The sequence below is a fragment of the Lemur catta genome, chromosome 25, assembly GCF_020740605.2.
Source record: "Lemur catta isolate mLemCat1 chromosome 25, mLemCat1.pri, whole genome shotgun sequence".
NCBI classification, from domain to species: Eukaryota; Metazoa; Chordata; class Mammalia; order Primates; family Lemuridae; genus Lemur; species Lemur catta.
In genome coordinates this window covers 1320016-1342366 of record NC_059152.1, presented here as the reverse complement: position 1 = coordinate 1342366, position 22351 = coordinate 1320016, and the positions used below count along the sequence as shown (strand labels likewise).

Genomic DNA, 22351 nt, shown 5'->3' with positions numbered 1-22351 from the left:
ATTTTGTTGTCTATGAATAAAGGCATTTTAACTTTTTTGTTACCAATCCAGATGCTGTTAATTCCATTCTTATTTTATTGCACTGGCTAGAACCTGTAGGACATTGTTGAGTAGATGTTTTGAGAGTAGATGTCCTTGCTTTATTCCTGAGGACGCATTATATCTTGAATTTTTTCTTTTTTCTTTTTTTTTTTTTGGAGACAGAGTCTCACTCTGTTGCTCTGGCTAAAGTGCAGTGGCATCTTTATAGCTCACTACAACCTCAAGCTCCTGGGCTCCAGCGATCCTCCTGCCTCAGCCTCGCAAGTAGCTGGGACTACAGGCGTGTGCCATTGTACCTGGCTAATTTTTTCCATTTTTTGGTAGAGATGGGATTTTGCTCTTGCTCAGGCTGGTCTCGAACTCCTGACCTCAAGCAATCCCCCCCGCCTCGGCCTCCCAGAGTGCTAGGATTACAGGCATGAGCCACCGCACCCGGCCTGTATCTTGAATTTTTTAGTGCTATAAGTGTTTTTAAATGATGTTCTGGTGACTGCATTCTAGATTTGCTGTCGATTCCTCAGTACTATGTTTAATATGATCAAACACTGTCCTGATATAAATTAACTACAGAACAAAGTAATTCTCAGTTGTTCCATTTATGTCCCTAACTGTTGAAAGATCCGTGGTCTGTATAAACAAACCTTTGAGGGAGGAATCTTCTGTGATCATTTTAGAGTAAGCTGGGTTGTGTGTGTTTGTATTTTCACTTGTAGGTTAATAGTCCTAGGATGGATCTGACTCTTGCTGAACTTCAGGAAATGGCATCTCGCCAGCAGCAGCAGATTGAGGCCCAGCAACAAATGCTGGCCACTAAGGTAGTGTCTTAACAGGCCACTGTTGTCAACGTATGTGTGAGGTTGTTTACATTCTACCCTCACTATTAAGCCAGTTACCTCACAGATACGAGTTGATGCTGTCAACTTAAAAGTCACCTGCTGTTGGTGCTTTCTGTGAACCCTCACGCCAGCGTTTGCTGGGAGCCTTTACCGTCCTGGTTGTCCAGATACTCTGACCCTTGGTTCTGATCGAAGTCGACTGCGCTGTGCTGGGCGTCGGTCACATGGGAAAGGCACAGAGCGCCCTGCGTCTTTGCTGCTAGGGACTACCCTGGGCCCCGACAAGAGGAGTTTTAGAGTTTACTGATGCTGAGACTGTCCCCTCTGCTGCTGGGCACTGCTGACAACCTGCTTGCCTCTCTCTGGGGACATTCTTTACCTACACATTGATCCTGGGTCTGGTCGTCAACAGGAAAAAATAAGAGAAGGCTCTCCATAACCACCAGAATCAGTCTCACTGGGGCTTCTGCTGCCGCCCATAAGCTTCTAATCGAAACCTGTTGCCATCAGACATTTCTCTGTAAAGGGCTACACACATGTGTTTTAGGCTTTGCAAGCTGTCCTGCCTCTGTCGCAACTACTCAACTCAGCTGTTGGAAGCAGCTGTAGATAATACAGAAACAAATAGGTGTGGCCGTGTTCCAATAAAGCTTTGTGTACAGAAGCAGATAGCAAGCTGGATTTGGCCTGTAGGCTGTAGTTTCTCAATCCCTCGGCTAAGCACCCAGTATCCGCAACTGACCATTCCTTTGGTGACTGTAAGTTCACTGTAGCTGGGGTAGACAATTGATGGTCTGACATGGCAGGTGACCCAGTAGGGCTTTGAAGTAATGGCCAGGGGTTCTTTTTTTTTTTTTTTTTAAGACAGAGTCTCACTCTGGCACCTGGATTAGAGTGCAGTGGTGTCAGCCTAGCTCACAGCAACCTCAAATTCCTGGGCTCAAGTGATCCTCCTGCCTCAGCCTCCTGAGCAGCTGGGACTATAGGTGGGCACCACCACACCTGGCTCATTTTTTTTCTATTTTTAGTAGAGCCAGGGCCTTGCCCTTTCTCAGGGTGGTCTTGAACTCCTGACCTCAAGCGATCCTCCTGTCTCGGCCTCCCAGAGTGCTAGGATTACAGGCGTGAGCCACCACGCCCGGTCCCAGTGGTTCTTGAAGGCAGTTCTCAACACACACTGTGGACTTACATGTAATACTTCCTAGGGTTCCTATGTATCATTTCTGTTTGTAATATACCATCTTTTTCAAAATCCTGTGTATTCTCGCTTCTCAAATTTTGACATGCATGTGAATCGCCCAGGGATCTTGTTGCAAATGCATATTCTGATTCAGTAGGTACAGGATAGGGTTTGAGATTCTGCATCTCTAACAAGCTCCCAGGTGATGCTGATGCGCTGTGACATTGAGTAGCGAGGTTCTGTATTCAAATAAAAAGATTGTTACAGAATAAATCTCTAACGTCAGGGTCCTTATTTTGAAATTATTTCCATGTTATTTATATGTTTTAGGCATTTTGATCTAAGAAGTAGTTTACTGCTGATTTATAACTTGTTTCTGTTACTCAGTTTGAAAAAAAATTTCACATTTCATAATTGCAGTTTTCTAAAGGTGTTAAGCTCTTTCAGTTACCATTTATTGAGTGTATACTATACTAGGTAAGATACTGCTCAGAGGTTTACATTTCGCATTCCATTTAATCCTCACTGCAGTAACAGGTAGTTACTATTGATCAGCCGTATGTTACAGATGAGGAAACATAGACTTGTATACTTGGTGGGGTTACATGAATTTGTTCAAGGTCTCATAGCTAATAAGTAGCAGAGCTTGGGTTTGACTCTAAATTTACTGCAGATCCTACTTTCTTATACTGCTGCTCATTTCTGTATGAACAACTTCTTAAAATTCTTGCAGCAGTTTATGAAAACTGGCCAGGCATGGTGGCTCACATCTATAAGTTCAGCACTTTGGGAGGTAGAGGCGGGAGGATCACTTGGGGTCAGAAGTTCGAGACCAGCCTGAACAAAAGGGAGGCCCCATCTCTACCAAAAATAGAAAAAATTAGCTGGGTGTGGTGGCTGCAGTCCCAGCTGCTCAGGAGGCTGAGGCAGGAGGATCACTTGAGCCCGGGAGTTTGGGGTTGCTGTGAGCTGTGATCATGCTGCTGCACTCTAGCCTGGGCAACAGAGCAAGATTGTCTCAACAGCAACACCAAAAAAAATACTGACTCCTGGATCTTACCTCTGAGGATTCTAGGGTGGGCTCAGGAGTGTTTATTTTGAACAAACTCCCAGTGTGATTCTGATGGCCGTGTGCAGGATGTGTGCTGAGACCAGAGCAGTGTTGCAGGTGCACCGCAGTCTCAGCACCTACAGCTTGTGGTCAGATAGATCGTTTCGAGGTTAGTGGTAGACCTGCTTAAAGTGATACACCGAATGATTGCTTCTATCCTTAGGAACAACGCCTGAAGTTTTTGAAACAACAAGATCAGCGTCAACAGCAACAGGCTGCTGAGCAGGAGAAGCTTAAGAAACTAAAAGAAATAGCTGAGAATCAGGAAGCTAAGCTTAAAAAAGTGAGAGCACTTAAAGGCCACGTGGAACAGAAGAGGCTAAGCAACGGGAAGCTTGGTGAGTTGCTCTTAGTAGATTTACTGTAATACCAAAGGCTACATGTTAAATTGTTTTGGTGTAAAAGATCACCTTGGTGTAGTAAGTTTATATAAATTGTTGTAAGAAGAATAAGGTGAGTCTTCGTAGGTAACTGTAAAAGAAATTCTTAGAAAAATATAATTCACTGCAGTTGTGATGCTTCTGGTTCTTCTGAATTGAATTCAGCTGCTAAAAGTTTTAGACAAGGTTTCTAAGATACCTTTGGAATATGTCGTAGTTTTTCCCCCCCTCTAAATATTTTTTGACTGAAAATTTGATAAAGGCAAAGATTTTTATTCATATGACTCCATCTATTACAACGCCATTTTAAGCAAAATTTTAGTGAATTAATAGTTCTATCTACCATTATAAAATTAGGAGGAAAGTTCTAAAGAAATTTCATTGTTTCTAAAATTTAGAGTTTGATATTTAATATTCATAATACAAAGTCTAGATAAAGATTACATTGAGACAGAAGCACAGACATTTAGAGATGTCTGTGTTGATTTCAGTTTCTTCTAAAAGAGATAGATTGTTCTAGGACATTCTGAAAAATTTTTCTACTTTTTATTAGAAAGTTTATTGTAAAGCCCGGTTGCCTGGGAAGTAGCCCGTTTTTTTCTTTTTGTTTTTTTCCAACTGTTGTTGCTGTTCTCTCTCTCATTCTAGTGGAGGAAATCGAACAGATGAACAGTCTGTTCCAACAGAAGCAGAGGGAACTCGTTCTGGCTGTGTCAAAAGTGGAGGAACTTTCCAGACAGCTGGAGATGCTCAAGAACGGCAGGATCGACGGCCACCATGACGGCCAGTCCGCCGTGGCCGAGCTCGATCGCCTGTACAGGGAGCTGCAGGTGAACCACGCCGTCCCCGGGACGCGGAGCTGTAGCAGGAAGTGCTGGATTTCAGCTGCTTTCCCTGGAAGGGGGCAGGGCTGTGGGGGGGGAACCTAAACACCAGAGAATCTAGAATAAACTTTCTTGTGCCTGAGACAGGAAACTGGACGCATTCCTCCTGACCACAGCTGGTGGTCTAGCACAGACGTCACTTAATTTTAAACCATGGGATGAGAAGTGTGGACGGGGAGGAGGGAACTTACATTTTTAGAAATTGTATAATAGTTAACCATGTGGTTCTTTCTCTGTTTGAGAGATTTTTCTTCCTACTCCTTGGCTATGTTTTTTTACCCCCCTCCCTGTTTTATTCAGTTAAGAAACAAATTGAATCAAGAGCAGAATGCCAAGCTACAGCAACAGAGGGAGTGTTTGAATAAGCGTAATTCAGAAGTGGCAGTCATGGACAAGCGTGTTAATGAGCTGAGGGACCGGCTCTGGAAGAAGAAGGCAGCTCTGCAGCAAAAAGAAAATCTGCCAGTAAGTGGGCTGTTTGGTGACGGGCGGGGGAGGAGGGAGAAGATGACCAGCCCAGTGAGGTCAGTGGTTCCTAAGCAGCTTCCTCAGTCACTACTCAGTGCACCCGCAGAAAACAGATGGAGTTTCTGCATCCTCAAAAGATAACCCACTGCTTTTTCACTGTTTGATGTTATTACCTACGTAGCTCCGTCTTGCTTTCTAATACTTGTAATAAAGTGTGGGTGAGAGGTCACTGAGGAGTGTGTTTATTTTGGAGCATTTCTTATAAACTCTATGGGTAGATTCTGAAAGGGCTTATTTTAAAAATTATGAAAATTTCACAGCTTTTTCTGAGTTTCCTCATCCACTGTGACTTTTAATGCTGAAGGACCTGCGCTTTTTCCTGAAGGTTTCGTCTGATGGGAATCTTCCCCAGCAAGCGGTGTCAGCCCCAAGCCGCGTGGCTGCGGTAGGTCCCTACATCCAGTCCTCTACGATGCCACGGATGCCCTCCAGGCCCGAGCTGCTGGTGAAGCCGGCCCTGCCAGACGGTCCCCTGGTCACGCAGCCTTCAGAGGGGCCGATGAAAACGCACACCCTGCCCAACATGAGATCCGGAGCCGCCTCGCAGACTAAAGGTAAAAACAGGTCATTTGTAAGTCTTTACACAGCATAATTCTTTCCCATCCTCGTGTTCTTTTTCCCAAGTTAGAGTTTAAAAAAAATTTGTCCTTGTATTCATTGTTCATGTTTAAATTCTAAAAAGTCCTTTGTATTCTCTGCTAGGGCAAGGATAACTTTTTATTTTTTTTAATTTTTTATAGATATATCATAGTTGTGCAATAATAAGGTTTTTTTTTAACCCTAAATAATAAAATTCTGTTGAGGAAATGAAATAATATTTTCGCAAATCTGAAAATTGTTTTAAAAAATTCTTTCTTGTTACTAAGGACATTTTGATCAGATGTGAATAACTTGAGAACTTTTCTTTTTGTGTGAAAACACCATACATGCAAGTGTCAGTGGCATCATCTTTACAAAACGTGAGGTTGTGAATCTGTTCTGTTGATGAATGCTGTTAAGTATTCATGTGTGCTTGCACATGAGGATTTGCTGATAATTTTTAGAATAAAGGTAAACATTGGGAGATTAAAAGTGAAAATAGCAGAGGCTGTTTGTGTTAGTCATTGTTGCATTCTGTGTGATCTTCAGATGCATGGGGAGGTGCAAGGCAGAGTTTCGTAGTGGGAGGAGAAAATAAAAAGAGACTTGTAGGAAAAGCAGAGTAAAAGATCCATTAATGACCTTATCTTTCAGACCCTTGGAGGGAAAAAGTAACAGTATTGGCTCTTTTCCCTAATCATTGTCATGTGCAAGAAATAGCTAATTTTAAAAGTATTCGATATTTTGCCATAATTACTACTGTGGCGTAATAGTGCCATGTGGTCTGGATTTTATTGTAGAAAGTTACATTTGTTTTGTTTCTATAAGGAAAAATAAAAAGCATAGCTTTTAAAATTAGTTAAAACCTGAATATACTGATTTGTGAAAGACTGGTTGAAGTCCTGGCTTAAAAGTCCACACTTTTGCCTTTTTGTTGTGCATCACTGAGTTTATCCTTTATAGGATACACCTCAGACTTTTCGGTCTGCAGAGTTGGAACTCACTTTCTGGCTGTGATGGTGATGTTTTCTAACACTGAAGAATAACGTCTTTACTGGTTCTAGCAGACTTTCTGTTTGCTATGACTAATTTTAAATTGCTTGAGTCAGATGGGAGAATCTTAAATTAGAAATGTAAAATCAAATACAGTACTTTCTAAGTGAATTTATTAGGATGTTGTGAGTCTGGAATTTAAAGCTGTTTTTAGAGATTAAAAGTCTTAGCGATAAAATGAACCATTAAGAATCTCTTCAGAATGTTGAGTTACCTGTAGCTGCTTTTCTGCGTTCCAGGCTCCAAAATCCACGCGGCCGGCCCTGACTGGAGTCCGGCAAGTGCAGATCTTTTCCCGAGCCCGGGCCCTGCGTCTGCGCCTCACGGTGCCGGCAACGCTCTGGACCCAGGTGGGGTTTGACCTGTGCTACTCCTGACCGTTGTATTTTCCTCAGCTAAAAGGTGCTGTGTATTCTTTTTAGAGAGTTCGTTTTCTAGTGTGTTCAAACTCGTATTTATTACCAGAACACCTTAGTTTAGCTGGGCAATTATGATACTATCATTGTAGCATTTGGGTTATTCTTTTATCAGTTTAATTTAAAAATGGGAAAGCACTTAGTAGGCATAGAGTTTCAGAGAGATGTAGGAGAGAGAAACTTTTGAGTGAATGAGAAATTTTGTTCCAAACAGTTGGAATATCATTGTGATTTTTTCTGCCCTCAGTTGATGATGGAGAGGTTCCGCTGAGGGAGAAGGAGAAGAAGGTGCGTCCCTTTTCCATGTTTGACACAGTGGACCAGGCTGCTGCCCCGCCCGCCTTCGGCACCCTGAGGAAAAACCAGAGCAGTGAGGATATCTTGAGGGATGCTCAGGTACTTAAGCATGTCCTGGTTTCTAAAATCTAATAGCCATTCTGTAGTGCTATTTTTAGGAGGGATTAAGGATTATATGAGAGAGTAGAAGAAACAAGATGCATCTGGAAGATTGCAAAATGGAACAGCATTGTGGTGTTTTACTTTCCCTTGCTTGAGTCCGTTTGTGTTCTCAGACCCTGTTGGGGAGTGGCCAACATGCTTGCTTCCGGGTCATTTTGTGTCTTTCTGTAAACAATGTAAGTGCATTAAAGAGCATCCTATTTGTGCTGTTCAAATATCTTTATTTCTTCAAAACTTGGAGCTTAGGTTACATCAAACAATTTGATGGTGAATCTTCTATAACTGCTAGGATTTTAATCTTTGCTAACCAGGTTATGGGTAAGTGCTCCAAGTTAGGTGTTTTTTACCACAGTGGCAGACTGCATGAAGTTCCAATGCACAAGAATGGTTTTTGTTTATCGGTGCCATCTGTGGCTATCGAAGACGGCTGGCAGTTAAAAGTTTTCAAGCGGGCACCTACAGTTGCCCAGTAGGGAGTGGAAATGAGAAAGTCATATGGGGAGGAATTGTATTGCATTAATGAAGTCCTGTATTAAATGTGATTAAATACAGAGATTTTAATAATTTAAAAATGTAGAGCTAATATTTTTATAGTCTATACTTAGACTTGTGAAATTGGGTTGTCTAGACCATCCTGTGTACCTGGTTATACAGTGTTTTAACTGGCTTTGTATATGTGTGTGTTACAGGCTTCAAATAAAAATGTAGCTAAGGTACCACCTCCTGTTCCTACAAAACCAAAACAGATTAATTTGCCTTATTTTGGACAAACTAATCAGCCGCCTTCAGACATTAAGGCCGATGGAAATCCTCAGCCATTGTCAGCAACTGCCGCATCCATGGGACATAAACCCAAGCCCGCAGGGCAGCAGCCCAGAGTGCTGCTGTCTCCCGGTGTGCCTTCCGCTGGCCAAGACCAGACCCCTTCTCCAGGCTCAAAGCAAGAAAGTCCACCTGCTGCTGCTGTCCGGCCCTTCACCCCCCAGCCCTCCAAAGACACCCTGCTCCCCCCCTTCAGAAAGCCCCAGACCGTGGCGGCGAGCTCGATATACTCCATGTACACGCAGCATCAGGCTCCGGGGAAGAACTTCCAGCAGGCCGTGCAGAGCGCCTTGACCAAGACGCACACCCGCGGGCCACACTTCCCCAGTGGTAAGGTTCTGTACCCTCACGGGTGACGTGCTTAAGTCCTGTGCCAAAGCTGCCGTCTTTCAGCAGACGGCAAAATAACTAGTCCCCATTTTGACTGATGTTGTTCTAGGAGCTGTGTTTAATTCTGGCTTCTGTTCTTTATTGGGAGTTTAAAGAGTGCGGCTAATGTCAGCTCCTGCAGTGGGCTCTGAAGATAGTAGGAGAATGAAGCGTGGTCTCGGGTCTGAAGGGGCTCGTTGGTGAGCAGGGGGCAAACGCACAGGGCATGACGCTTTGGCAGGCTGCACCTTCGCGCACCTTCCCTGTCGGTTTGATCAGCTGTCTTGGCACATACAGGGTTGGACAGCTGCCCCTGTCTGTATATTTTCTGAAAAATAACACTCTCTACTGTATTTTAAGTCATTCTAATGAGGGCAGAGCCACTAGTTAAATGTAAAAACATAATAAGATTTGCTTGTGTTAAACATACACAATCTGGAAATTTATTGGGTTCTTTCTAAATTACTAGTTTATAGCACTGGAATAAAATTGACCGTGTTTTAATTGAATGAAATAGCTTTTTAGTCATGAAATAAGCATGTAATTGGAACCTAAGATGTCATAACGGGAATTAGACAGCAAAGAATCAATGTGTGTGCTACCTCTCACTCCTTTCTTTTCATGGGTCTTTGGTGAAAACTGAATAATTGGGGAATTAGATAATTTTGACATAATCAGAATGTTGGGAGTGGTAAATATAAGTGGTTCTTAATAATTTTATGAGCCAAATATGATTTCTCACATTAATTTGCTTTTGAAAAGTATGCCTGTTAGTTGTAATGTGGACACATGGGAGATTACCAGTTCTCATTGGTTCTAAACGTTTTTCACACTGTGATGGTCTAAATTCAGATGCTACAATCAGTGATTTCTTATAATTGGCAACATTTCTTATTGTTCATGAGATAATGGTGCATGTTACAGTCAATAGGGGGTTTGATTCTGTAATAAGTTTATTATGCAAAGATGTAACCCTTGCTTTGTCATTTGTTATTTTCAAAAAGTTATATTTGAAGGGCATTATGTAGTAATAGCTATGAAATTCAAAGAGGCTTTAGTTATTATTAGCTATTTCTGTTACTTGGCCAGTTTTGTTTAATTAATGCTAATCAGGGCTTCCCCCCTCCTTTCCCAATTAGTATATGGCAAGCCTGTGATTGCCACTGCCCAAAATCAGCAGCAGCACCCAGAGAACGTTTATTCCAGCGGGCAGGGCAAGCCCGGCAGTCCAGAACCTGACACGGAGCCCGTTTCCTCAGTTCAGGAGAACCATGAAAATGAGAGAATTCCTCGACCGCTCAGCCCGACCAAGTTACTGCCTTTCTTATCGAATCCTTACCGAAACCAGAGCGATGCTGACCTAGAAGCCCTGCGGAAGAAACTGTCTAACGCACCAAGGCCACTAAAGAAGCGTAGTTCTATCACAGAGCCCGAAGGTCCTAATGGGCCAAATATTCAGAAACTCTTGTATCAGAGGACCACCATTGCTGCCATGGAGACCATCTCTGCCCCGTCGTACCCATCTAAGTCGACTTCAGGGCCTGCCGGCTCAGAAAGCCCAACAGAAATCCAGAATCCGTATTTACAAGTGGAGCCCGAGAAGGAGGTGGTCTCTCTGGCTCCTGAACCCTTGTCCCCCGAGGCTGTGGGGAGTGCCAGTCCGGAGAACAGTGACATGCCGGCTCCTCCGGGCCTTGACTATGTGCCCGAAGGAGTCCCAGACAGCAGCCCGGACCTCCAGCAGGACGCGGAAGAACCAAACCCAGAGGCTCCCCGTCTCCTCGACGTGTACCTGGAGGAGTACCCTCCCTACCCGCCCCCGCCCTACCCTTCCGGGGAGCCCGAGGGGCCGGGAGAAGACGCGGGGAGCATGCGCCCGCCCGAGATCACCGGGCAGGTCTCTCTGCCTCCTGTAAGTAACGCGCCGGCTCGGGGCCATTTCGGTCTCTGTGGGTGTCACATTCTCCTTCTCCAGTTTGCCTGTTTCTTTTACACTTCCCTTGGCACAGAGTTGATCTTACAAATGTCATCAAAATGCGATATATCCACTATACAGAACATTTTTGTACTTTAGAAAGAACCCATTTCTTTGTGGAGGAGACAGAGTTTTGTTCTTAGTCCCATAAACACCACAGTCGCCGTTTCCTCTCCGGCTGACGTCACACGGTAGGGAAGCGTCACTCGACTGGGACTAAAAGGACCTGGGTTTGAAACTTCTGATTGCTGGCTTGGCTGTGTGAAGTCAGGTGGTGTAACTGCTCATTGGTGATTTTCTTCTTTTTCAAAATTTTTCTGTCAGTGAAAATTTTTTTTAATGACACAGGTGAAATCTCAGAACAGTGTTAAAATTGGAAGGATTCCGGATAACGTGGGACCAAGGAGGGTCTCAGGGCAGGGGGTGTGATGAACACCCCTTTGAAAATCTCTGCTCACAGGATGGCCCCTAAGATTTCTTGGTAGTTTAACAGCAAGTCCTAAAACTTGGCATGTTTCGACTTGAGCAGGTTTTTCACACTCCTTCCCAATACTAAGCCTTTGTTTGAAAGTTTACCGTGTCATTTTGAAATAGATGAGAGAAAATAAAAATCCCAAAATATCTAAATGGAGTTTGCTTTTTCGCAGTTTAATTTGAAGTCATTTTATTTCAGTAAGCACAGCAAGAAGGAGGATGCTGAGCTGTGAATTTAAAACCTGGTCAGAAGCAAAGTAACACTTCTTGGAGGATTTTTTAAAATGTACTTTATGTGTTTGATCCCTTATTATATCTTTTAGGCAATGATAGTGTTCAAAGATAATGATTGTCCAGAGTTATTTTAACTGTTGGTTACAGTAAACACTTCCTTACAATTTTTATGTAGTAAACATTTGAAACTAGGAAAAAGTTTTTAAATAGAAGTCAACAGTTCTTAAACAACTCTGTGCCTCCTAAGTTCACAGGCTTGATTCTCTTCATCTGAGTTTTAAACATGCAAAAGGAAGGAAATTGGCCAAAGCCAGTCCACACTACAGCTGTTTGTTATATCTTCTCCTTTTTTGTTGTTGTGTATCTATCTCACACCTCAGGAAATGTTTCCACTTTGCTGGATGTATTTAAGAAACCTGTTTTATAGGATGTTTAAAATTTTGCTTCCTCTCTTTTTTTTTCTTGACTCATTAAAACAGTTTAAGACTGGTAAGATTCTTCCGCGGTATATCTCAGACAGACTAATAATCTGTGTTATTTACCTTAATTAGATGCTTACCCCTGAAGAGGCATTGCAGTGTGAATTGGTTAAGAGGAAGTACCTGGATTTGAACTTGAGCTCTGCCGGTTTCCTGGCTGTGTGCCTTAATTAGCTCCTTGTCTGTAAAGCAGGGATCATGGGGTCTCTGTGAGGGTTGAATGAATAATCATTCAGTATATGTTAGCTGTTGTAGTTCTGAGCTGTGCTGTTGCCCAGCTGAAGAGTGTGGGTTTGGCTTAGTTGGTGCTGTGATGTGTTACCCACATGGGATTTCATTCGGTTTCATAAAGTTCCTCCCACTTTGCTACATGGCTCTTTACTTCGTGAAAATTCATTAACCTGCGTATTTGATTTGAATGCTTTTTTGAATAACTTTATACTCGAATAAAATGTGCTAAAAATATATTTTTAAAGTTCCTTTCACTAACTTAGCTGAGAAGTTGTTCCTTTGCATTTGTTGTTGATGGTCTCTTTTGCTTAGACCAGGATCCTTAATTTTCCACCCATTTCCTTTGCAGGGCAAAAGGACAAACCTGCGTAAAACCGGCTCGGAGCGCATTGCTCATGGAATGAGGGTGAAATTCAACCCCCTGGCTTTACTGTTAGATTCGTCTTTGGAGGGAGAATTTGACCTTGTACAGAGAATTATTTATGAGGTATGATTATAATTAGTAAATTTGTTAAATGTGACCTTGTATTTTGTTTTAGAGCTGTAATTAGAAAGCCGCCGCCGTAGAGAAATTGTATTTTTAAATCATTTTCTTTTTTTGGATTGTGGGTTTTTTTGGGTTTTTGAGCATGCTCCAAAATAGGCTGTGCTGTTTTAAAAGTGTGATTGTAGCATTTTGGTGATGTAGCAGCTCAGTTTTCACTTGGAGTCCTCCAGAATACGTTTCTTTCTTAAGGAGATCATTTCTGTCCTTTAAACATTGTTCATGTGTAGGTTTGTGCCGTACAGTATTTAGTTGGAGATGCAGTCCTTTCTTTTCAGAAGCTACTATTTAAAATATTTTTAGTTGACCTTTCTTCCCCTTCCATAGCAAATGTAACTTCTACTTAGAAACTAATTTGTGGTGGAAAGTTGGGAGGATACATAAACAACAATGACTATAAGGATATAGTTTCTGGTACTTCTTCAGTTTTTTTAAAACTTTTTTATAGTGACTGCCTACTTAATGTGGTTATTCTGTCTGTCTTATTTCTAGAATTGTTCTTGGTGTAGTTTCTTTGGCTCCTATAGGTTTTAATTATGAGTTTTAAAAATGCCACAAGAGCCTATTTCTGTTCTCTTGACCCTAAGGAGCCAGTTAGCTGTGACAGTTCGTTCAGGTGACCAGAAATTGGAGTAACGCTGACGCTTCTTGCTGCTGCAGGTGGATGACCCGAGCCTCCCCAACGACGAAGGCATCACCGCGCTGCACAATGCCGTGTGTGCGGGCCACACGGAGATCGTCAAGTTCCTGGTGCAGTTTGGGGTCAATGTAAATGCTGCTGACAGTGACGGATGGTAAGCTTTCCTTTTAAGCTCCAAACTTTAGTTTTAAATTATAGTGTGTTATTTTTGTGGAAGAATACAAAAAATGGGCTTTTTCCTATGTAGGATGAAAAAAAAGCTGTAATCACACTATATTTATATATTTAGTATTTTAATCTTATAGCCTGTTTCTTTCTTAATCTTGAAAGCAGTTATAACACCACATTCTCTTGTATGCATATATAAATTGCATACACAATATGCATAAATTTAAATGAGCCTCATTATGCTACCAGCTGACTGTATACTCATTGTAACTGTCTCCCTCTTGTTGACATTAAGGTTGTTTGCCAATTTTTTTGTTCTAAATAATACTTGGAGAAGCATTTTGGTTGCAATTTTTAAAAATTTATATTTATAAAAGTAATGTGTGTACACTGTGGAAAAATGTACAAAATAGAGAAATAAGAGGAAAACAAACCATCTGTGTCCCCACAGTCTAGAGGGATAAACACCATTATTACTGTTTTCATGTATTTCCTACAAGCTCTTTTTTACACGCTTATACAAATGTAGTTAAGCTGCTAATATATATGCAATTTTTTGGTTTAACATTACAGCGTACACAGCAAATTCTTAATGTGTCCTGATACCCTTGTGTCCCTGATATTGGGAGTTTATATTGTATATAATTGTTTATTATTAAAAACCATGCAGTGAAAAATCTGTAGTAATAGTCACCAGACCATTAATAATAGTGTTCTGGAATGGGAGATGAGGAATAAAAAAAAAATTTTTTTTTAAAGACTGTACCCGAGGGGAATAAAATGAAGGGGAAAGGAAAGAGTAAGGGAACTAAATCTTAAGTATTTCGGAGCCTGACTGACATTCTCGAACTCAGGTTCTGAGTTTGGGTGCTGCCGGCTCTTCTTACACCTTTACTGTTGGTCTGGGTCATTTGTAAGTAAGGCATTGCGAGACCTTTCAGATGCTGGAGAAGATTCTCTTTAATAGCATTAATAGGTTCCTGCTAACCAGCGACCTAAAATAGATTGAAATGTGTGTATTTTACAGTCACTTTTCTGGTCTGAATCGATTTGACATATTTTTTCAATTATAATTTAATTTGGGATTTTAAACGTACAATGGTAGTTCTTATGTACAAGTTAATTCCTGCAACACTGGTGATGATAAAGGGGTAGTTAAAGGTACATGTTTGGAGCGAAGTCATGCAATTTAAGGGCTGTTAGGTCCTCCACCCTGGCAGAAATAACGAGGCTAGGTGTTCCGGAACATGGGACTAAACAGGCTTTATCCTGGTTTTCTTAAATTATTATACAGATTTCTTTTTATTCATTTCCTTGATCCTTTTCACCCTTCCCCAAGCTCCTAGCCCCAGTGTGGTCTGTTCCTCTGTGACATTTTCATTTGTGGCCGTAAAATTCTTTGCTGGGTTCAGTCACCCATGTTGAGCTGGTTTTAAAAAACCGTTTAAGAGGTTTTCGTAAGAAAGGGCTTAGTGTTAACAGGTGAGAGACTCAAGGACTTTCTCCAGAGATGCCTTGTCGCAGCAGGTGTCATGCGATTTGGGAAACCATGTCTAGCCCTTGCTGTGTCTCCCCTCGCAGGACCCCCCTGCACTGCGCTGCCTCCTGCAACAACGTCCAGGTGTGCAAGTTTCTGGTGGAGTCGGGGGCCGCGGTGTTTGCCATGACCTACAGCGACATGCAGACGGCGGCAGACAAGTGTGAGGAGATGGAGGAGGGCTACACTCAGTGCTCGCAGTTTCTTTACGGTACGTGGCAAGTAGAGGCAGATGTGTTAGTTACTGCATCCGTTTATCCTGTATCTGTAGCATATAATTCGGTAAGTATCTTTATTATTTGGGAAAAATCTTTCGTGTTAGACACAGTCCTGGGCATTGAAAATAGGACAGCCTTGGTCACAGATAATAATACGGCTTCTGTCTGTGTGCCTAGAAACAGCTATTGTCAGGGCCGCCTTCAGCTGCAAAAGACAGTTGCGGCCACTGCCTCACTGCGGTTAATGGCTTCTGGCCATCAAAAGACGCTCTGTTAAGGCTTTAGCTCTTACCCGGGATGGCGTATCTTTGCAGATAAGCAAGCAGAGTCCTCTCCTTCCAGGATGATCAAGAGAAATGCAGAATCAGTATAATAATCCAAATGGTCCAAGCTTCCTAAAAATCAAACTTGTTATAAAGTAAAATAAAGGTAGCACATATTTTGGAGCTAAATTTTTTGCTCTTTTGTTTTCCTGATGTTGAGTTTATGATTCTGATTGCTAACGTCAGATCTGTGCCTAGAGAAAAATGGACTTGAAGTTTTAGGTGGATGTATGTTGGCTGGCGTTTTTACTTGCAAGGCTTAGAAGTTGAGGTTAATTTTTCTCTTCAGTTTGGCCTGAGAGGAATTGAGGGAGGAGGGAAGACAGAGACAGTTGAGGACGTCCCAGAACCCCATACTGCTCAAGCTCTCAGAGACTCCTTACCAGTTGGTTGAACGACCCCTAAAGTTAGAGTCACCCCTCTGCCTGTGTCTGACGGTCCCCCCGACTCCCCGTCTCCGCCTGTTTGCAAGCGCCAGGCGAGAAGGGAAGGGGTCAGAGTGAGAACCACAAACCTCAAGTTCCCTCTTCAGCTCTGTCAACTGTGAGTTTTTATTGTTGATATTTTTGATCACTTTTTTGTTTTGAACTCCAAACCATAGGATATTTTGATATAGTGACATGATATTTTGAAGTTAATATGATATCTTAGTATACATTAATATATGGCCTGCTTTTTTCATTCACCGTTGTTTTTGAGATTCACTTGTGCTGCATGTAGCTGTAGTTTATTTGCACTGTGCTGTACTGTTCCATTTGATGACTATACTACAGTTTTTCTTTTCATTCTACTTTTGAAGGACATGTGAACTGTCTCCTTTCTTTCCTTCCTCCTTCTTTTCCTCCTTCCCTCCCGGCCGGCCTGCCTTCCCACTTCCCTCCGTGCTCCTGTGAGCATTTTTGTGCTTGTCTTCAGGCGTGTATCTACCAGTAGAATTGCCAGGTCACGGTGACACACATTTAGCAGGGAGTTCCTGTGACTCTCTGTGGATTTGGAATGAAACCTCACCGTGGCCTTAGTTTGCTTTTCCCAAATTACCAGTAATATTGAGCATATTTTTAGGCCCCTCAAAAAACTTTTAAAAGAGTAATTTGTAGCTCTTAATTTAGTAAATAGCAAAGTAGTGAGAAATTTTCTTCCATTCTTAATGCTTTCTTGGAAACTGGGACTTGAACTGTTGTTTTGAGTGTACTGGAATATCCAGAATCTCTCTCCTGTCCCCTTCTCTGTTCCCATCTCAGACAGACAGTGCGTCTGGCCGCTTCAAAACTTTGTGGAATTGTAGTTTCATCAGGTTGTGTTGTCCTTGTGAATCTGTCGTGCTTTGCATGTCTCATTTAAACAGGACATTTACCTGACCCTTTAGAGTGGTAGAACTTTCTTCTGGAAAAGGCAGTTTCATTTCTTGTTTCAGTTTTGCCCAGAGTGAGAGAGATGTGCTGCGTGCTATATCATATTAATTAGTACAGGAATCAGCAGCTCATAATTAATAGTTTAGTGCTCACATAAATTGAAAAATCTGACTATTCAAAAGCAAGCAGATATTTTCCTGGCTTTTGTAAAACCATAAAGGTGTGAAAATAATAATTAACTCTGAATTTCTGAGACTTTATTGTCTAATTCCTTTCCTTGTCTGCTTTCTTCCTTTCGCCTGCCAGGTGATGACTGTTACTTCTTAGTAGCACTGCCCTTTAGGATAGGAAGGTATGAATGGAGAAACGTAAAATTTAAAGTAGTTAATTTGAAAATCCGTTACTAACTGTGGTGAAAAGTGGACTTCTGAGGATTTTCCCCTCCCCAGGTTGTGGATTTCAACATCTGAGAATTCCGATTCTCCTTATTTTAGAGTTGACTGTACATAGACTTTTATGTAATGTCTAAGGTGCCAAATTTTTGCATTCTGACATACTTCATAATTTTTTCTTTTATCTTTCCCCATTTGGAAATTGATAGAAACCACTTTAATAGATACAATACTTCTGGTCTTTTTTCCCATCCGCTCTGAGTTTTAGGTAAAGAATGATGTAATGTGTTTAGAGTTCCTTAGTCCTTACACTGAGGAGCAGGGTGACATCCGATAGGCATGGCAGTCACTTTTATAATATCCTAGGCTTAGACACTTCTGTTTTTAGCTCTTGGGCTTGCAAAAGTTTTTGTACTCCGAATAAGACCAGTTTTGAGAGATGCTAGTACGGTGCTGGATGGTGGAGGGCATTAGAGATGGTCGCAAAGCTCAGCGTGTCTGTGTGTTCCCTGTACGCTGTTGGCCTCCACTACACCCCAGCCCCACCTGGGAAACTGAGTTATGGGATGTTTAATGTCACAGTTCTAACGTTCCATCCTGTACCCGTTGGTTGCCATTGTGTTTCCTGTAGCTAAAAGTTACTTTGCATATTCTGCCCTGTATCTTCCTGTCACGATTTCAGGAGTTCAGGAGAAAATGGGCATAATGAATAAAGGAGTCATCTACGCACTCTGGGATTACGAACCTCAGAATGACGATGAGCTGCCCATGAAGGAAGGAGACTGCATGGCCATCGTCCGCAGGGAGGACGAGGATGAAATCGAGTGGTGGTGGGCGCGCCTCAGCGACAGGGAGGGCTACGTTCCGCGCAACTTGCTGGGGGTGAGTTTCGCCGGTGCTCACGGCGTTTCTGTGCGTCAGGAAGGGCTTTGCCGAAGCTGCTGTGTGTTATGGACACGTGTACCTTGCTGCCCTTGGCTGGTGAGACATAGAATTTAAACATTTCGGTAGTCTTGGATTTCGACTTGAAGCCACACTTTCGGTGATTCCGTAGCACATTTAGATGTTTGCCAGCTCCCAGGGTCAGGGGCCCTGCCTGGTCCTGCCTGCATTTGTAAACAGACTGGACAATACAATCAGGATTTGCACATCTAGGAGAGAGCTTGAACAGGGCAGGAAGGACAGGAGTCATTGTTTTTTCCTCTCCTATTTGATTTAAATTTCATAAAAACCAAGAAAATAAAATCTGACCTGTGGCCTCAAGGCTACATGTGGCCCGCCCTCCACGTCCCCAGGTGTGGCCCCTCGACCGAAACCGAACTTCACAGAACAAATCTGTTTATTAAAAGGATTTGTTCCTGGTAAAATTTGGATTCAGTCAAAAGGCCACACTCAAGGATCCAGAAGGTCGCATGTGGCCCCAGGGCCGCAGGTTCCCGCTCTGGGGCTGGAGTGTGGTGGGACAGGAGGGAAAGCGAGAGTAACACCGAGTCCCAAGACTTTGTACAAGCTCTTTCGTAGACTGAGCCGTTCTCTTGTGCACTGGCACGTGCACAGGATGGGTTGGGTGTGTGGAAGGGAGTGAGAGAAACTATAAGGGTAATTGAGAGATTGAGATAAACGCGTAAAACTGTTTGCAAAATCCGCTTCTGGTGAGGAAGTGAGGAAGGGCTTGAGGGAGGCTGGGAGTGGTACGGGTGCCCGTGTGCAGGTGGGGTGCCCGTGTGCAGGTGGGGTGCCCGTGTGCAGGTGGCGGCCACGTCCCCTCAGAGCTGCCTGCAGCGCTTGTCGCCGGGCGGCGGAGGAAGGCGGGATTGTCGCGAGGGTAGCGCAGGGGCTCCTGGAGAGCGACCAGCAGGTGCCATTCTTGGTGTTCTCGCCAAGTGTCAGGCGGAAGGCAGGCGGGGGCTCTCCTCTGGCGTCGGGCCGTCCCCTGCCCTCCCTGGCCCGACCGCAGCGCTGGACGTGGCGTCTGGATTCGCACCGGCACCTCCCGGCCCTCCCCGCTGCTGTCCCTGTCACGTGCAGTGTCGTGACTTCCTGCGTTGTGACTGCTGCCTCCCTGATGCAGAGCTCGCTGTGACACAGACGTTTGGCGTTGAGACAGTGTCCACTTGTGTGACCGTAGTTACCTTATAAAGAATAACGAAAGTGAAAAAAATTAGTGTATGGAAACCCTTTTTTAAAAAAAAGCCTTCAGATACCAGAGGACAGTGGAAACGTAGCGGTGGTTCCCTTTCAAGCCACCCGTTGCTTCCGCAGAGCCCCTGGCACAGACGGGCACCGTCTTGCGCGGCCGCTGTCCTCCCCCAGGGACCCCACGGTCCACGGGCACTTCCCTCGCTGGAGTCTCATCTGGGAAAGGGCTCGACCTTCTTAGAGCTGATTGCTTATTTGAGCCTTTTATTTTAATTTTCTTTTTTTTTTCATTGACAAAAACTATATATTTGTGGTATAAAACATGGTGTTTTGCAGCGTGTGTGCTTGTGGAATGGCCAACTCAAGCTAATTAAGACATGTGTTACCTCGCATAGTTACGTTTTTGTGGTGAGAATATTAAAGTATTTTCTTAGCACCTTTGAAGTATACATAACTATAGTCACCATGTTGTATAGTAGATCTCTTGAATTATTTAAATTTCAAAGAGGTCCTGTGGTTAATAGAACAGCGAGAATTAGTTCCCAAGTGTAGAAGCAGCTGGTCAGAGACTCTGAGTTCTATCTTGTGTGTATGGCTCGCAACAGCCTGGCCTGAAAATTTCCATTTTGGCCCCCAATTTAGATATTCTTAGTCCTTTGGAAATCTTTTCTGGTTAGAAGTCTCCCCTATGCAACTTTTTTTGGTTTCTTTCAATGTTTTTCCCCCAAAACAGGAAAGTGCATAAATGTTGAAGTTTTAGTCTGGGCTCAGATATGAGTCTAAAAAATTGCACTGGTTAAATATCTTTTGTCAGATAGAAAAATAATCTTTTATTTGATCCACCAGTAGTTTTTCAGTTTTGGCTGGAAGTCTGACTCTACTTTCTTTCAGTAAACCTTTTTCTCCCTTTTGTCAAAGGGAGGAGGGAAGGGAAGTTTTTGTTCCATTTGGCAGTTGAATTACTAGTTTGACTTGCTCCTGGCTTCGAGAGTGGAGACCTTGCAACCCTCACTAACATTCTCCCCTCCAGCTCTTGTTAGGGAAAACAGACCTACAAAACTCTGAAGCAGAAAACTCCACCTGTCCTTCCTTAAATTTGTAGACCGACAGTCTCAGGTCATGACACAATGTTACATCCATTGTGAGTAAAGTTAAAAGAGACTTCGTCTCTCTCTTCCCTGGTAATAGCAGCTCCAAATGCTGGGGCACGCAGCACATTGCAGGTCCCCTTTGTCTTCCTTGTTAGATGTCGGTGAGAGTTCAACAAGCCGTGCAAACTGATTTAATGCCTAGAATTGCTGTGTGTTTTTATATCACTGTTCCATGGTATTGTCACAGGTGACGGATATGTGTGACCTCTGACTGTCTCTCGCAGCCTGGCTGATGGAACGTTGCTGAACATGAGCCTTTGTGCACTTGGGCGGCTGTGGGGGCTTCACACGCCAGAAACAGCACTTTTCTTAGTTTGATTTCCCTCCTGTGACATCCGTCCCCAGCCCCTCCATTACTTCTTGAAAATTTGTTGTACTCCCACACATCTGTATAGTATGTAAACATTTTTTAACTGTCTTACAGCTATACCCAAGAATTAAACCACGGCAGAGGAGCTTGGCCTGAAACTTCATGGAATTTTCGTTAATGAAGAATTAATTTCTATTATCACTGAGAAGAAGTACTACACTTGTTTTTGGCAAAAATTTTAAAAGACTTATTTTAATGACTATGTAGCTTCAATGCAATGAAGAATGTCTCTGGAAAAAAATGAAGGATGGAAAAATTCACTGTTGGAGAACATTCAGCATGCTGCAGTGGAGCTGATCAGTGAGCACGCCACCCGGGGCCGGGCAGAGGTGCCCACGTAGCACTCGGAAAACACAGTGACGATCCTGCTCTCTACAAGAAATAGGACCATGTATTGGACGGTTGGGAAGTCACATTTATGTCCTGCTCAGTGGGCATTTTCAGCACCTGCTTCTATGCCAGTCCTCCTGCCAAGAAGGACAGGTGTCATCGTGGCTCTGTTTCCGACTGTCCCCCAGCACCAGCAGGCCCTCGGGGGCCGCCATGAAGGCCGGACGGCGCCATACTCGTGTATATTGTCAGTGAAGAGCTGTCAGCTGGTCGTCAGTGAGCAATGACTTCATTGTCTGAGTTCTTGTAGCATCTTAAGAATTATACATATATTTGGAATATTGAAACTAAGCTACACTACTGGTAATTAGATTTAGAATCTTGTTTTTAGCCTGAATTTGAATCTATATTTATTGCCTTTTGTATCTCAGAAATTAGAGATTTGCTATAGACTTACCCATAACATTTGTCAAGATCATAGCTGATTTTAGAAACAATTGTAATAAATTGAACTTTTTGACTCTAAGCTTTTCACTGGTTTTCATTTTTGATGTCATAAACAGCCCTTGTTTAAAGGTCACAAGCTATTGGGATATCTTCTTCAGCTGAAAAATGACAAACTGCCTAATGCAAATGTATGTACTATAATAAGATTTCTTTAGCAGCCAAGTGATCAAATGTAGAAAGTATTTCTTTGCTTACAGAAAACTTTTGCAATTCATGAGCTTGGTTGTTTTTTTTTTTTATGGTTTCAGTTTTTTTTTGTTGTTAAAATGGGGTCTTGCTGTGTTGCCCAGGCTGGTCATGAAGTCCTGGCCTCAAGTGATCCTCCTGCCTCAGCCTCCCAAAGTGCTGGGATTACAGGCATGAGCCACCAAGCCCAGCTGAGTGTGTTTTGATATAAAATTAAGGTTTTTTTAAAAAAAAGATCTTAGAAATCACGGTGACAGAAGCCTGCTAATACCTTTTACCTGGAACCTCTAATGGACAGTTTTAGTTTACTCATTTTATTTCAAGTTCTTCATAGAGCTGTGAACATTGAGTTGTGGAGTGAAAAATTATGTAGGCAAAATCTCCACACAGTTTTATTAATGTGTTACTGAGTTTGTGAATTGCTTTGGAACCCATTTGCTTA

The 22351-nt window shown here is 42.8% G+C and overlaps 1 protein-coding gene across 2 annotated transcripts in view; it reads left to right on the top strand.

Annotated features, from left to right (window-relative positions):
- Positions 1-21742, top strand: part of TP53BP2 (tumor protein p53 binding protein 2) — a 45131-nt gene extending 23389 nt beyond the window's left edge. For both annotated transcript variants that reach the window (XM_045537100.1, XM_045537101.1), the window contains exons 5-18: positions 756-857; positions 3333-3507; positions 4198-4379; positions 4734-4898; positions 5287-5515; positions 6833-6943; positions 7257-7405; positions 8158-8620; positions 9799-10571; positions 12402-12539; positions 13257-13390; positions 14986-15152; positions 17909-18108; positions 20941-21742. In XM_045537100.1, the coding sequence (XP_045393056.1) occupies positions 756-857; positions 3333-3507; positions 4198-4379; positions 4734-4898; positions 5287-5515; positions 6833-6943; positions 7257-7405; positions 8158-8620; positions 9799-10571; positions 12402-12539; positions 13257-13390; positions 14986-15152; positions 17909-18108; positions 20941-20982 (3030 nt within the window). In that variant the 3' untranslated portion in view covers positions 20983-21742. The remainder of the gene's footprint in view (positions 1-755; positions 858-3332; positions 3508-4197; positions 4380-4733; positions 4899-5286; positions 5516-6832; positions 6944-7256; positions 7406-8157; positions 8621-9798; positions 10572-12401; positions 12540-13256; positions 13391-14985; positions 15153-17908; positions 18109-20940) is intronic.
- The last annotated feature ends 609 nt before the right edge of the window (positions 21743-22351 follow it).